The 17,637-nt window shown below is 42.7% G+C and overlaps 1 protein-coding gene across 1 annotated transcript; it reads right to left on the bottom strand.

The window, feature by feature from the left end:
- Positions 1-6,281: 6,281 nt before the first annotated feature.
- On the bottom strand, positions 6,282-12,169 carry calcoco1b (calcium binding and coiled-coil domain 1b; the record flags this gene model as incomplete). The annotated part of the gene is made up of 13 exons (XM_083667550.1): positions 6,282-7,144; positions 7,695-7,759; positions 8,084-8,211; positions 8,349-8,436; positions 8,624-8,719; positions 9,145-9,270; positions 9,364-9,618; positions 10,080-10,149; positions 10,244-10,392; positions 10,665-10,877; positions 11,135-11,352; positions 11,799-11,901; positions 12,038-12,169. 13 exons carry the CDS (start codon positions 12,167-12,169, stop codon positions 7,117-7,119), a joined length of 1,671 nt encoding a protein of 556 aa, XP_083523676.1. The 3' UTR covers positions 6,282-7,116.
- Between the last annotated feature and the right edge of the window lie 5,468 nt (positions 12,170-17,637).

Here is a 17,637-nt window from a genome sequence, read left to right as displayed (position 1 = left end):
GGGGGGGAGAGAGGGGGGAGAGAGAGAGAGAGAGAGAGGGGGGGAGAGAGAGAGAGAGAGAGAAAGAAAAAAAAAAAGCACTAAATCTCACAGAGGCAGAACATTTAAGGGCCATGAGAGATCACTGCGCCAACAATAAGACTGACTGTTTGTTATTTTTCAACCTTGTGTCATTACAAAGAGGATCACAAGGAAACACTCAACCTGAGAGGTAGCAGCTTGGAGTGGTGGACACAAGGAAATGCACTCCGCCACATTCCCTGAGGGCTGTGCTAAGTGCAAAAGAGATGACGAAACAACTGCAACAACCAAACTCTTGGTGTGGAAATCAACTGCCACAAATGCCTTTGAGAATTCATTTTTTTGTTTCCTTTGACATCTTATTCTATCTATCTGTTTTCTATTGTATGATTTTCCAAAACATGTACGCCTTTCATATGTTATCATATATTCATATGTATATTACAATGCATTTTTTTTCTCTTTTATTGTTGTTTTTGTATATTCATGCTTCAGTCATTTTGATCTTTGGGTCTGTTGAGCAATCTCAAACTCATCTTAGTTTATAAAACTGGCAACCCAACTCACATAGACCTACAAGAAATCCTAACTGGCAACCCAACTCACATAGACCTACAAGAAATCCTAACTGGCAGTCCTCTACTGACCTCTAAACTCTGAGCTTATGAGTCCCGAGGGCACTCCTTGGGGCAGAGCTCACTGTAGATCTCTGCTTGATAAGACCAAACAAAACTAATTCATCTGTTTTGAAGCCTTTGAGACACACACGCACACGCACACGCACACGCACACACGCACACACACACACACACACACACACACACACACAAACACACTCTGTTTACATGTACATGCGCAGGGTCAATTTAATGTAATGTTTTGACTCAGGGTGACTCTGTCAGGACCAAATCTCACCAGTGGGTATGCTAAAGAAAATAACAACACGGTTGTGTGGAAAGTGCTCTCTCTATTCACCAACAAGCCATTCAACAGGGATTCAAATGTAAAGGAGGACTCTCTTAATGTACTCCTTCTCCTGTTTTGTCAGTTAAGGAGCAGTTGCAGGGGTGTCAGGTATGTGTTGTGTGCAGAATCAAGAACATTTATGAGTCTTGAGAGCAGGTGTCAGCCAACAGCCCCTAGCCGAGGCTCAGGTGATGTCTTGAGAATAGCATAGCCAGATAAACTAAGCCATAATAAGCAGCTTACAGAAGGATAACTATCCATCACTGATTAACCAGATTACACCAGATTCACTTTAGATCTAGTCACTATGTTTGATGGAATAAATAGGTCATACAGTAGTAACATCCATGAACTCCTACATTTCAACAGTGAAACAGGAAATCTGTTACCTAAAGAAGCAATATTGAAATTATATGCAAATTCATGAGAAGGAGAAAGCCATTTATGATCTGCTTGTAACAGTAATGAGCGTGTGTGGGGTGAGTAAATGTACTTGTTTGTGTGTGTGCGTGCGTGCGAGCGCGCGTGTGTGAGAGAGAGAAAGAGAGAGAGAGAGTGTGTGTGTGTGTGTGTGTGTGTGTGTGCGTGACAGAGAGAGATAGAGAGGGCAAGAGAGAGAGAGAGAATATTTCACATTATCTGTATTTTCAAAGTAAGTTGGTGTTTTGTATGTTTTCCAGAATAGCACAGATGAGATTTTTGGAATTTAGTGTCCATAGTTTAGAATATGGACACTAAATGTCCATATTCTAAGAATATGGTTTCTTCTAAAAATAAGAATATGGTTGATTCTAAAAATAAGAATATGGTTTATTCTAAAAATAAGAATATGGTTGATTCTTTGACGACAGTCATATTAGAACATTCCTCATTCCTGAAGTTCATCGTTTATGCAAAACCAGGACTTTGTAAAAATAAATAACTGCTTTTTTTAATACCTGGTTGACGCTATTTCACTTTTCTATTTCTCACATGTAATCACTAATGTTTTTGCTGGTTTTGAGTTTATCCTTTTGGAATGATTACAATCAGTTCTCTGAAGCTGTTATACTAGAGATATGACCAGTCATTCTGTAAACTCCACTCCACAAGCCCCAAGCATCACTGTATGAGATCTGACTCACTTTGATAAAAGAGCAGGTTAATAATGCTCATAACTCAAACCCCATATACTGTAGCAGACTATACTCCAATTGCATACCATGGGCACATTGGTTATATATTGTATAATGTTGGCCTCTTAGCAACAGCATGGCTAACACACCCAGCAATGTGGACTTGTAAAAGTCTGTGGTTGTAAAGCATGGATATTATGCTGAGTGAAATTTCAAGTGTGCATCGAGACCATTAGTTATTCCAGCGTGCGATTTATGCATTCACGTCACAGCACTGGCCGACCACTCCCTCAGCTAAACCCTCTCGGAGTAGGACGAGTATCAGCCACAGACTTGTGTTCAAACCTCAGTAGCGTAGTACACATAGCTGCTACAATAAGATATCTGACAGCATTCATTCAAAACAAAAGCCATATTTTGGTGTGTGTGTGTGTGTGTGTGTGTGTGTGTGTGTGTGTGTATGTGTGTGCTAATCTCACAATATTAGTCACATCAGCAGTATGTAGTACCATGGTCAAAATAGAATATTCCATCAGCTTCCCTGGACTTGGGAGGTATTTGAACTAGCAGTACTAATGAATAAAGGACATTGATTTATAAGCATGTGTTTATTGTTTCCTTGTTATATAGTCAATGTTATGTTTTAAGCTAAACTGATGTAGCAAAGAGCCATGGTGCTTGTGCATTTTAGCAAGCACTTAGCAAGCACGACCAAATTAGAACGAGATGTAGTTTGTGAATCCATTTATACTTTCCTGTAGTGGTACAGACATAGTTGAAGATAATAAAGTTTTATATATTTTGGACAAAATGCTTTTCAAAGACAACTCATATTCAGTAGTGATTGTTCACTGGTGATGATCTTGATAACTGAAACAGATTGGCCAAAGAATAACCAAATATTGCAGTGTTATCATTCATGAAGTATCTCAATTTGGCCATTAATTTGAAATATGTGTGGATTTTTCAGAGTTTGTATTTGCGTAGATTTATATGGCTTTTACTATTATTGATGATAAGCTCTATCTTTTTAATGCTTGAGGATTGTTGGGTATTTTATAAGGTAATGAACTGCTATAAAGAATGTACTACTCTTTTCTTGAATTTCATTTTTTTTTCTTTATTTGTTGGTGTTACTTTTCATAACCATTAGCCTATAACATTACTTTTTCAATTAAGTTTGTAAAGAAAACTATAGGGTGCAAAAATCACATTTGAATTCAGGGATTTCATCAGCCTTAAAAGTGTGTTTGAACGAGAACACGAAATCCCCAGTTTGTTCTTTTTCTCGATAAATAAACCGGTATGTTTTGATTCTGCTGTCACCTATCAACTCCACTTTGCTTTATGTAGACTGTTATGTAGACTGTTATTGTTATTGTTGTCCCATTTTTTTTACAAAACAAAAATAATGCTTTAGCTATCACTAAGGCTGTTGTTTCTTCTTGTATGTTTAGATGTTATTGTTGTTTTTTTTCAGATTTTTCGTTTTTATAAAGAAACTTCTTCTGAATGACGTGTGTGTTTAGTGTGTGTATGTCATCACGGTTTAAAAGCCAGTGCCATACAGTAAGCATTTAATTTGGTTTGTACACTGGAGGGCGATGTAGTCAATCCGGTAGTAAAGAGGATTCACTGTTCCTCTATGAAAAATCATTACTGCAGAAGCCTGTTTGACCCATATATCTGCTGTCTTACCTAGATGTCACCGTGCACTCGGGAAATGTTCAATGGGACTTTTACTGATTGACTTAAGACTGATCACTTATCAATTTGGCCTAACATAATTCATTTAGGTAGACACACCCTGCTCATAATTCTCAGGTGGTCGTGTGGCCTGACTCGGCAGGCAGGCAGGCGGGCAGGGAGGCAGGCAGGCAGGCAGGCAGGCAGGCAGGCAGGCAGGCAGGCAGGCAGGCAGAGAGGGAGCCAGGCAGGGAGGCAGGCAGGCAGGGAGGGAGGCAGACAGGCAGGCAGGCAGGCAGACAGGCAGGCAGGGAGGGAGGGAGGCAGACAGGCAGACAGGCAGGCAGGCAGGCAGAGAGGGAGCCAGGCAGGCAGGCAGGGAGGGAGGCAGACAGGCAGGCAGGCAGGCAGGCAGGCCTGCAGGCAGGCCACATGCCCAGGTGTGTTTTCATGCCCTTTCTGTTGCGCCAGCATGTTTGGGGCCTTTGATGTACCCTCAATTATTACTCAGTGTTAATTATTTAAAAAAAATCACTTTATTTTACTTTTCAATTGGTCCTGGGGAGCACTTACCAATTATATTGTAGCTTTTAGACAGTTGATACAGTAATTTTAGACAGTAATTCCAGTCATCCATCATTCATTCATCAACACCAGTGCAAGTCCTGCTTGAACATTGTCATTAAGCTACCTGTACGCTATTGTGAAACACCAAGATAGTCGTAGACTAACGATTTTTGTCATATTAGATATTAGATACGTTCGGTCGATCTGAATGAAAAGTTTGCCACATATAACTGACAAAACATGGTTGACCTATATGATACTTTATTTGCCTATTCGCTACTTTGTTGACTTTGTGCAATCCTATCCCTTTAACAAAGAAAGCGCCTAGTGTGTTGAATAACTTCTAACCTCAAGCCTAGTAGCCTACCCTGTATCCCTTTTGGAATAAACATAGGTATACTAGACGCTGTGCAATGGACCAAGTATATTGATTCGCACTTGCTTTGCTCAAACTACAGTCCAGCTGTTCTCACTGGCCGCCTTCCTTGCACTGCCCTCTGATCACCAGACCACCAGACCACCATACCATCACCTCGCTCTAGGACAGAAATGACCAACCGCCCGGCTATGCTATTACAGTATGACTTGGTATTCTGATAGCCTAGCTGTTGTCTGTATTATTTAGGGATAGGTCCCTGAGAGGATGCACACATTACTTTTTACACACACACACACACACACATACACACAGATACACACACACACACACACACACACACACACACGCACGCACGCACGCATACACACACACACACACACACACACACCTCCCTTCGTTCAGTGATGGATGCTTTTTGTCAGCATGGTCATTTTTAGTAATAGGGAGAGAGAAAGAATGCTATAAACTGGGATAGGACTGCTAATTAAATGATTGCTATAATTAACTTTCATTAAACAGAGATCGATAAAGCGGTGCAAGGATTAAAACAGGGTCCATACATTATACACTGTTTTACAAGGAAGCTTTTAACGACCTCGTATATTCGACTGCACCAAGGCAGGTTTCCATGGGAACGTGAGTTGGGGTGGGGGATTTAAGGGGGCTGAGCAGTATATTTTATTCGCCCTTTTTATGTGTTTCTGTCTTCATTTATATTTGATCTGCCTTTGCCTGCCCGGAGAGAGACTGCTCTGAGATAAAAAATTTAAAAAAAGTAGAGGAAGAAAGGTGGGGGAGAGAGGGAGCCCTAACCCTCCTCTTACCCTTGGGTGCAAATAAGTTTGAGTGTGTGGGTGGTCAGATGCATCGGGAGGTAAAGGCATTTTGGAGAATACATATAATCAAGGGACTAAAGGAAGCCACGTATATTAGGTCTATAGATTAAGAAATGGGCTACTGGATTAATGAAAAGGATTTTAGACGCAAGGGGATATGGACTAGTAGAGTGGTAAAGTAGGGACGAGAGTGGTAGTGTTATTGGTGGTGACCCTGTCTGTTTTAGCACAGAGCCACTCAGATTCCTCTGAGAAAGCTGTAAAAGCAGCTGCATTAGACCGTTTTATAATGAGCCCTTTTTTTCCTTCCCAGATTCTGGTGGGGAGGAGGGGGAGAAGGCCGTGTAGAGACGGTGGGTTCTAGAGGGGATAGAAGGGTACAGGTGTTTTGTGTGTGTGTGTGCGTGTGTGTGTGTGTGTGTGTGTGTGTGTGTGTGTGTGTGTGTGTGTGTGTGTGTGTGTGTGTTTAGAAGGAAGAGAGGCAAGAGGATGCAGTCCTCATGATTAAGGGTCAAGGTCATTGAGAGTATCAGACAGAGAGAGAGAGAGAGAATGACATAATGAGTAAGGGACAAAGGCAGTGCTACTAGGAGTTGGATAGAGGACTTAAGGCATAAGAGCAGAGTAGACATGCCTTTGTGAACCTTTGTTCCATCCAGATATCCCTCTGTGATGCACAGCATCTCATAAAAATCACAGCATAGATGAGCATCAATCAGAAATTGATTTATTATTGTAAACAGAAATTGTTTTATTCCAGCAACTCATCCTCACAGTGTGAAGCACTCTTTAAGTCAACTTACGGCTCAACTAAGTCAATAAATAAATAAATCACTCAACCAATAGGAACCACCTGTTCATTCTATCACTCTTGTACAAACTTCGACAAACCTACAGTACACACACTCACATACCATTACACTCCCCAAGGATTCACATCTGTGCACTCCTGCAAATATGTGTATATGGCTCATATAACAACTTGAAAAAAGCTAAATGTGCATTGTTATTGCCTAATAGACACCATGTATTGCTTTAAACCACTCGTTTAAAAAAAAGTCTACATTTGTGTTACAGTGCAGTCATCCACAAAGTTCAAATGCTAACCCAGCATAGCACTGGAATAGACCACTATTCAATACAATCATCCATTGTTGGGAAGGCAGTAATGATCATGGTATTACTGCAGATAACTTAGTCACTTTTTCACCAAAAATCTCAATCTCAAAGTTTAACTTTTACTCTAAATCTATATGTTCTACGTCAACCAAACTGTTAATACAGGTGTAATGAAACATGTTTAAACTACAGAGAATGTTATGTTTTTAAGCAAAATTTATAACATATCTAGGCCACATTCATTGAATATAGGCACTAAAACAATAAGGTAGCTAAGTCTTAATTTTTTACAATTATTTCAAAGGAAATAACCAATTCAATATGTAAAAAAAACACACTGTTATCACACATGATATGTAAGTAGGATTCATAAGCTTATGAATATTGCATCTCTATGGCTGTTGTCCTCGGTCCGCTTTTCTGTGCATTACCACAAGGGGGAGTCAGCAAGCTCGCTGGAGAGAGAGGGAGAGAGTGAAGGAATAGGCATGGTAGATGTTAGTATTGGAAAAAGAGAGAGCATGAGCTGTGCACTGTGTGTGTGTGTATGTGTGTGTGTGTGTGTGTGTGTGTGTGTGTGTGTGTGTGTGTGTGTGTGTGTGTGCGACTAGTGATAGATCATTCCCACACTGATGCCTTTATTCCTCCCTCCATCCCCTCCCTGTGTGTCTCTACTCCCACTGGCCTACTCCAACTGATGCATTACCTCTATAACACTCAAATTATAGGGGGGGGGGGGATGGGGGGGGTTCATTATATTTTCATTGATTTTATTATTGCTGCTGTTCTTTAATTCAGAGGGTGTGCAGTGTTTTGAATATGCTCACATAACCATATACTGTAAAGCAGAGGGGCACTTTCACCAACAGTGAGTGCAGTCAGTTGGGGGTCTGGTATACTTGCAGTGATATAACACACAACAACACACAACAATGTTTTATCAATCATAAGAAGGGGGAAGAGGTTGGGGAAGGAGAATGGTTAGGAGAATGGTTCCCTAGTAACCTGAGGATTGGGTTGGTGAGGTCTGGCAGAATCAGTGGCTTATCCTGCCTGGACTTCTGCTCATTCTGTGTACAGAGAGACAGAACCATACACAGACATAGACACACACACACACACACACACACACACACACACACACACACACACACACACACCACACACACGTTGTTTGAATGTTCTTCTATGTCAATCAAACTGTTAATACAAGTATTATGAAACAGAACCCCCCCCCCACACACACACACACACACATTGTTTGTATGTTCTGGCCTAGGATGTGGTGTAGACTGGTTTGAGTTTCATGCAGCTTGTTTATATTCTGTTTGTTTGTATTCAGTGTTCAGATGGTAGCCATATATGGTATTTTTGTAATGTGTGTGGTGGCATACCGTCTCTGTGCCCAGGGTTAGGATCTCCACTCCTTGAGGACATTCCATGTGGGACTCACTCAAGGGCCTGGTTGCTTGAGGGGGTAGCGGAGATGCTGGCTTCTCATCCTCTGATGAGGAGTCAGGAGCTACAAGGAGTGTCTCTTTTTTAACTTTTTGACTTGTATTGCGTGTTTTTATATATTTGTCACAAAGTGCTCAACACCAATCTGGGCCTAAACCCTCATAGAGGAAACGGGGAGATGATCAATCTGGTATCACTCACTGGTGGAAGAGAGGGCTGCTTCGCTCCATTTAGCGTCTGCCACAGCCTCCAGTCTCTGCTCCAACTGACGCATGTAGTCCTTCAGGTCCTGTGTGTGTGTGTGTGTGTGTGTGTGTGTGTGTGTGTGTGTGTGTGTGTGTGTGTGTGTGTGTGTGTGTGTGTGTGTGTGTGTGTGTGAGAGAGAGAGAGACAAAATATTAACGTTAACAGCTGGTATATTCAGACCAAAAGAGGCATCCAGTATAAACATTACATCACATAGGCTTTATCCTTACCTCTTTCTCCAGCTGGTGCTGCTCTCTTTCCTTCTGGACCATTCTTAGGCTGGCCTTCAGCTCTTGCACCTCCCTGCGCGCATCGCTCAACTGCACCTACAGGGGGCAGTGGTGCATTTACATACTAGTAATCCAAGGTCGAAGATACCCTTACCCTCAGTTCTAGGATCAGATCACCCTTCCCCCAATAACCTAGTCCTAGTGCTCAGCCAGTGGGGGGCTGAAAACATATCTGACCCTGTAACAGTGTTTAGGGACAGCTTTTTCCTCATGTGACTTGTGCGTTTCTCTGTGTCAGTGCCAGGGTATCTATTTGTGTCTGTCTGTTTGTGTGTGAGCTGAGAAAGTACCAGAGGACAGGTTTTGAGTTTAGTTGGGTGTTAGCTCGGGTTCTGTCCTAGTGTTTTTCCAGTTCCTGAAATCTGATCTGAACACAACACGTCACATGTAGGCAGTTATATTTAGAGATATATGTGTTTGCTGAATTACAGGCGGTTGCGATACACTTGTGATTTATTTACCCTGTTGCAATCCTTCTCTCCCCCAAGCTCCACCTCCAGCTTCTCCCTCTCCATCCTCTCCTCCTGAAGCCACTCCTCCTTCAGCTGCACCTCACGGCTCAACTTCAGCACCCTCTCCTTATCGATCTACAACAAGGCAAGACAGGACACCCATTAACAGGATTAAATACACACAATAAAAATATAATGTATTGTGTGTATCAGTAGAGCTCCCCTCACCTCTGCAGCCTGTTTGAAGGCCTCTCTCTCTTGGGCCCAGTTGGCTCGTCCCTCCCTGAGGCCCAGGTTGGACTCTGACAGCTGTAGGGTGAACTGGGCGGCCTGCAACCGGGCCTGGTGGAGCTCAGCATGGGTATGGCCCTGCTGGGCCCCCAGCTCACTCATCTCCCTCCGCAGAGACTCTGCCCCACGCTCACTGGCCTCCAGGCGCTCCTGCAGGCCTCGCAGTTCCTCCAGAGCAGCCTGGCTTTCAATCTAGGGGAGATACAAGGAGAGCAGTTGTCTAGATAGCAAGTATGGAAAGAGGTGGAGGGCAACATTTTGACAGAGCAGGAAGAAGGTGAGGATGGATTTTAATGTTGTTTTCTATAAGGTAAGAGGAAAGGGAATAAAGGGATGAAGGAGGAAAGGAGACATAGGGTGCATCCGAATGATCTAAAGTGACTTCTTCTCCTCATCACAACTTTATAGTAGTTGTTTTCTTCTTCTCTGAATTGGTGCTGTCTATTTGTTAATAGACTTTTCCCACTGCTGAGGTCACTGTGTACCAGGAGCTGACACAGGAGTGGCTGCAGTTCTGGCTTGGTTCCCGGGAGCTGCTGTGTTGCTACACATCCTGGAGCTGCCCGCCCGCCTGCCTCAGTTCTGAGAGGGACGTCGGCATTTCCTCTAACTCTTGTTACTGCAGGAGACGGAAACAACAAACTATCCTTTACCTGCAGACTCTTCCTCCGTTCCTCTTCATCCCTCCTTTGAACGGACATCTTTTTCACTCTCTCCTTCGTCCTGTAGGACAAAAGGGAAAATCGTGTTTGATGACGCCCAAAGGGAGGAAAGAAAGTTGAAAAGGAGGTCAAAAGCCTCCGTCGCAAACACTTACTTTTCCAGCTCGGCTTCTTTGTCCTTCCCTCTGTGAGTTAGAGCAGTGATGTCATCCTCCAGTTCTCTTATTTGCTGCTGGCTCTCAGCCCTCTCATTCAACAGGCCACTCATCTCAGTAGACAAGGTTTCCTGAGAACACTGCACATCCTTTCAATGATGGTGAGAGAGAGAGAGAGAGAGAGAGAGAGAGAGAGAGAGAGAGAGAGAGAGAGAGAGAGAGAGAGAGAGAGTGATGATAGGGCTTATGTCTATGTTAACAAAAGCTTTTATATTGTGGTTGACAATCTAGATCCATTTGTTTACAACATGCATAAATGAATAACTTTGCCTTATGGAGTGTATGGTAATATTTGACTCTAAGATATGTCTCCACGGTTACTACCTGTCAAATAAATGTACCCAGTGTGCACTCTCTGTACCTTGTTTGTCCCTTCCATCTTCTCCAGCCTCTCCCAGCTTCGTCTCAGGTTTTCTCTCAGCTCAGTTATCTCGTCCTTCCTCTCCTCCCTCTCTCTCTCCCACTCCTTCTCCGCCTCCTCAGTCTTCTCTTTATCTCCTTCCTTCTCTCTTTCAACCACCTCCAGGGCCTGTTTTAAATCTTCCTGTTCTCTCAGGCATTGGTCTAGACGACTCTACTCACGACACAGAGACAGGGAGAAGACCAAAGGGTTAAATAAAAGAAGATAAAAGGCTGCAATAATAGGGTGAACAAATAAAGAGAACAATTAACATGGACTGCCCACAGGGTGCATTCATGGTTGACTCGAGACTTGGGCCAAATGCTAACTGGAGAGTTACTTGCTCACATCTCAAGTTAGAATTCGGGCCCTTACTGCATGTTGATTGCACAGGACCAGAGGGGTGAGACTGAGATGTTATCCATCCCCACCTGCAGGAGCTGAGCTCTGGGGACCACCAGGAGCAGATCCTCTTTCTCCGCATCCTCATCCTCCTCCTCCTCGTCTCGCTCCGCCTCCAGTGTCTCCAGCTCATCCAGTGGTTTAGGAGCACAGAAGGTGAAATGGCGACTCTGGGCACACACCTTGCCCTTCTCGTCCACATAGACAAACTGGTACTCCGTCGCACTGGGGCGGGGCAAGTAAAATGCTGCGGTAGAGAGGACGGGTGCACATGCACACATATCATATCCTGTTTTATACCATAGGAGACAACTGTGATCAACCCAGTGTTAAAGTGCATAAACCATTTTGAAAGCATATCATATCATGTACATCAAACAGAGTGGATATCATCAGTAAACTCATTCCAATCCAAATGATACTTTTGGATTAATTATTAAGGAATTAATTAATAAAGGGACACTTGTCATTAAGTTGCTTGATACATGTGTAGTTGTAAAGCTGTAACATGTAACACACCATGCTGTGTCCACAGTAATTACAGTGTCCCTCAACACAGACATACTGAAAGAGCAGCATCATGTAAAATATGACCGACGTTAGACTAAAATCAGCACACTGGTACTCTTCATGACCTGCTCAGCTCAGCCTTCTTATTCCTTTACAATGTGACATGGATGGATGCATTCTTACCCTGGAAAGGTACGCAGTAGTTGACATCAGTTCCCCCAGTGTACCCTTCTGGAGCAAGTGCCCATGCAAAGGTGTAGTACTCCTTCACTGATGACCAGCCCACCTTAGACATGAGTGGCCATTAGTGTCCATGTTATCCATGTCAACTGTGTACACTTATGCTTCTGGAAATGTTCGGTCTTTAGAAGACATAGCATAACAGACATGGGTTGATGTTGTGCTGCGGTTTCTTACTCTACCTGGAAGAGGCCAATCCAGTCACTGTTGGTCCAGTGATGTTGAGAGGTTAGGCTGTAGTGGCACTCCACTCTACTTTGGGGGAAGTACAACTGCCCCACATTCCGAAATACCACGTTGGACTGCTTTTCCATAGCAATGAAGAGCTCTGTAAGAAATCTGTCCCAGTTTGATGCCAGCGCAGAACAGCTGATGAAAAATGATCAGTGTACGTTTAGAAAATGTGATGTGTTCACTGTAACCAAATCGCATATTGCCCCATGTTTACAAACAACACCAAGCGTGCTTGAGATTGTAGGGGCATTTTTACTCAAAATAAACGGTTTTTTTTGCATGGAAGCCTCATATCCTAATAGCAAGACTACATTTACTTCCAGGGACCTCATCATTATGCGATTTTTGACAAAAGTCCAAATGTGTGAGAGGCGCAATATTCTACAGTGTCATGGATTGAAGTCAAGGCTATTTTTAGTTACATTCAGATGTCCGCAAATTGCTTTTGAAGACGGGGACAAATATTATATTTCCAAGTGTTGTGAAACGACACTCTATGGCAGGGTGCCATGCTTTCTCAGAATGTTTTCGCTCTAATGTTTTCCTCTAATGGGAAGAATTCATAACGCAGACAGAGGTCCAAAACTGGACCGGCGGGATCAACTCCTGGCAAAGATGATAGAATATTATCAATGGATAGAACGCTGGGGGACAACTTCAATAAGAAATTGTTATGTATAATGCATAGATAAATTAAGTGCTCCTTTGGTTCTTAGTAGTCCCCTTAAAACGTAAAAGGCTGCCCTCGATACATATTAGGCCTAATATGCTTATCAACAGATAAGCCTATATGAACAGCACTTGCCTGACATTAGAGGCGAATTTATTAAAGATACATAAACGTTTATAATGTATTATTTACTAGCAGATTAAGCATTTAATCGTAACGAATAGGCAATGATTTGCTATAATTGTAATTGTATTACCATAGTTGGCTTAAATAGAGATACACATGAACATCACTGATGAATTAATCAATAGGCTATACATTATAGAAGAAGATGATTTGCAAGCTTACCTTAAGTTGGAGTGTAATATTTCTGTAAGAAAATTGTCTTTTACACACGGGTTTTAATGCTGCCTATCTGCCTTAGAAATATGAAGAAAGTGACTCACGCTCTCCTGACCACTCCAACATTTATAAGAACAAAAACAACAACACAAACACATGTCAAGGGCATGTCAACTTTATTACGTATTCTCACCGTTGGGAAATGAAGTTCTGGAGAGAACAGCTGCACATCACGAGCACAATCCAAACTGTTGGACTTGGACTACAACTCCCTCTTGAGGAAAGGGGCGAGAGGCTAAGTTGGTCCCTCACTTACGACTACGGTTGTTGTGTTGTGGCAGGTGGCGTTTCTCAGTGACAGGACAGTGAAAACGGGCGGTGTACATTTTCTACGAAATGGCCAGTGAGCCCACTGAACGCGCGACAGTGGAGGATAGGTGGATAATGCATATTCGTGTGCTTTTGCTTGTGTGTCCGCGGGGTTCCCGGGGAGCTCAGTTACAAGCTACATGCAGGTCGTTTCGACTCTTATACATAATTAACTGACTAATCTATGGAGTTTTGCAGATTCTGCTACTAAGCTTAGCTTACTATATAGTCTATCCCTAAACAACATCCTTGTCTTCATAACATGATCTGTTGTAAGCAGTGTCAGGTCTCTGCTGACTCAGAGGTTGAGACACTGGTTGAGACACACTGATTGAGAAGCACTGTGGTAGGCCTCTGCAGTCGTCTGGGGTGGTACATTTACTGATGAGCTCAACATATCTGAAGTATTATTTTCAGGTTGAGCACCGGACACGATATTTAGTATTTCTTCTATAACTGCCTGGTTTCATTTGCCCTCAGTTGGAATTTCAGAACAAGACTAAACAAGATCTATCATTTGGTTGAGGCTTCACAGGGAAATGTAATTTAGTGAAGTTGGTGTTCATTTAAGGAAATTATGGTAAGGCTGTCAAGAGTATCAAGACTGCCCAGCAGTCACTTTTATAAGAAACCTCCATCCTATGGACACTAGAAACCTCCTTCCTATGGACACTAGATGGCAGTGTGTCTCAACCCAACCCCACATTATCACTCTGTCATAACCATCTCCGAGTGCAGTCAACACGCCCAAGCCTATCCCTGTCCAGAAATTAGAATAATGATGAAACTCAAATCTTAACTTTGTCGCAGTTGTTGGTGTTCAAGTTGAGTCACTATCCCCCACAACGGATTGCACAACATTACATTGCACCATGAACAATTCAACAATGTTTTCTTCCTGTATGTATGTAGTCTAGCATTATCAAATTGATTTGCTTGTTTGAATCACCGGCATATTTTAACATGTTTCAAAAGACTTGAGGTATGATCAATTACATCACCATTATTATATTACCTGTGTCTGATTATATTCATTACTGATAATCAAAGAGTCAGACTGAGGTTGAGTGATATAATGTATTAATCAGAATTATACTTTATACCGTATTATATATTATCACTATATATTCCAAATGATATTATATTCCTGTATGAAAGACATCCAGGGATCTTTGAGGATGCCTCTGTCCAGGCGATGCCCCATTAGTCCTGACAGAGCTGAGTAAGAGTCGGTTGCTGGCCAGACTAACGTGGACTGGTAATCATATGCAGGCAGTGTATGAGACTAAGACTAATAAAGCTTGTGAGGTGGCTATAACAGAGGGAGAAGGGGCGTGTGAGGAAGGAGTGAGCGGGGGACGCGGGGATGGGGGGACGGGGGGACGCGGGGATGGGGGGACGCGGGGATGGGGGGACGGGGGGATGGGGGGATGGGAGAAGGTGCGCTGGTAGCTTTGGTTTACTGTTACGAGAGAAAGGGAGAGAGCCTGTTGTTACAGATCTGAGTGAGATACCAGTCCCTGTGTATGTCTTGGTTGTCCCCGGGGACTGGTTAAGCCAAATCTTGAAAGCCACCTCTGATTTCATTTTTAGTCACAGGAAAATCAATAGGGATGTGATGCTTTTTAATACGTTACTTTTCCAATCACCCTTCGCTGCAGAACTGATGAGACATTTCTTAACACTAGCCCTTTTCCACAGAGGAGGATGTTTTGGCTCCTACTTGTTTAATGCCAATGATTTTTCCAGATTTTCATCTTCTTGGCTAGTTCCCCTGTTAACCTTACTTATTATGGATAAGGTCGAGGCCTAGTCCTTGAAGGCTGCTTCCCAGTCGCTTTTTCCAGCACACACTCTCTCTCTCTTTAACTTGATCAGTAGTTGTGATTCAATTTATTTTCTAAATTAATTGATTTTGCCTAAGGAATCAGCTGCATTAAACTATTGGTCAGCAGTGCTCCAATACTAGGAGATGGTGATGATTGGGTACTACTTTAAGGGTCTATGTGTGACGTCGTCAGCTTGGAAGTGTGTGCATTGGGAGGGAGCCTTATATCTAGCGGCACATGTGGAGCACAATGGAGCTTGCATGCACTGTTTCGAGCTCATAAAACACACACACACTCACACACACACACACACACACACACATACACACACACACTCACACACACACACACACACACACACACATACATCCCCCACACACACACATTCACACACACACACACACACTGTAACTCCACCCTTTTTTCTCCAGTGGAAGAGATGTCATTCAAATCTTGTCTACCAATCAGCGTAGTGGAAGACCCTGCACCAGCACTTGTCCTGCTGTGTAACCCACAGACAGAGAGAACCCCCATCCCCGTCTAAGCAGCGTGCAATTACCGCAGTACGATCCCGAGAGCATAGGCGGCTGAAAAGCTACCTCCAAACCCTCTTGCATGTGCTTTGTAACACAACATGCAATACTCAGACACAAAAATATGCACTGCCAGTGGCTAAATAATAATAAACTTTAATAACGATGACCTTCGTTAATGGCATGAGGACCATTGTTTATAGCGTGCACCTGGATTCCTGGGATCAGTTTTTTTTTTAGAAAGTGATCGGTAACCATAGCGTCAGATTTAGACTGTTGTGAAACAGGCTAATCAGGCCAACCATTTGGAACTGGTTTTCACCACACCCAGTGATGCTGAGTGATCAAGTTAAATGTAACAAGAACTATCAAACCAATGAACATAGGTTGGTATAACATGAAGATGTTAATGATATGTGTACTGCTTCAGACTGGGTGATGATGAAAGGGGTAAAACACTACAAAGCTGATGGAAAACTCAGTTCCTGGTTCAGACCACGAGGCTGGGCCCAGAGCATGGACTCTGCTGCCTGATACACAAGTAAAGGATTCCTTAAACATACTGTCCTTTATTCACTTATAAATGGTGAGTCAGCCAGGAGGGAATTTCCAGAAGACGATTGTGGAATAAGATACATTTTGATTATGAAGCACTGGAATTGAAGAAGAAGAAGAAGAGTAACTTGATTCTGAACATCCTTATCGAACGCATGAATCATAATGATATTCCCTCAAAACAACCTAGGAATTAACAGACAATTTTGGAACCTTTCAAGTAACTGGCAGACTGCAGAGGTTTGGATTCTAAAATACTGGAATTGGTCGACTGTGCCTAACAAACTGAGGCAGGGGTTTGTATTTCATAGCTGCCTAAAGGAATGGGACCAGCTAGGCCCACAATAATAAACATGTTTGGTTGTTTTCTATTTCTAAAGCAACAGAAAGAATACAAGGATCTGCATGGGCAGAACCATTACGTTTAAAGCAGCAGCCTAAATAGTACATGATAGGCCCAAAGCAATGGGCCTGAGATTTTTACTGTTATGCAAAATAGTTTCCAACCCTGAAGTAAATGGATGTTTAAAATGTTTACCCTAAAGTAATTAGGATAGGGGAGATTGTTATAAATTGTCAATGTACAGGTTGAAATTATTGTTTGCTTGGAGAAAGGGGACAGTTTGAGGTTTTTCATAGTTTTTTTCTTTAGATTTGAGTGTGCAGCAATGAGCCGTATGAGTGGGCTATGTCTGAGTCTGAACAGTCACCCAAAGATGCTAAAGAATAATCAGAAAAAGCTGGCCACAGCATTACAAGCGCTTCTTATTTCTCACAAAAAGATAAAGAATTAAGAATATCTCCTCGAGAGAAGGTAAATAGTGCACATCAGGACCAGCTTATGAAAAAGGATTAATCTCTCAGGACGTGTCAAATACAGGCTAAAACAGTTCGACAGAGACTTCTTTAGACTATACGAGGAAAATCGTTGTGGAAAATTCAAATTTCACACAAACACACTGAGAAGCGAGACAGAGAGTTACCCAGTTTGATTCAGCAGGACCCCCTCTTCAGGTCAGCGCTGAGGGCACAGAGCGATGCCAACACACGACAGGCCTTTGCGCGACACATAGAACACCCCACACAATGACTTTGTGCCCAAAAATATGAAGGTCTACAACACACCTGTCAGAACACTTCACAGCAACTAAAAACTAACCAAACTAACCAATGGAAACAAAGCAGTCAAGGAGGGAGAGACCCCCAACATATGACTCAGATGGAGTTGTTGTTTGCTTTAATGTGGGGTA

The sequence above is a fragment of the Argentina silus genome, assembly GCF_951799395.1.
Source record: "Argentina silus genome assembly, chromosome: 4".
In the NCBI taxonomy this organism is placed as follows: Eukaryota; Metazoa; Chordata; class Actinopteri; order Argentiniformes; family Argentinidae; genus Argentina; species Argentina silus.
Note: the sequence above shows the minus strand (reverse complement) of the source record. Positions and strands in the feature narration are given on the sequence as shown.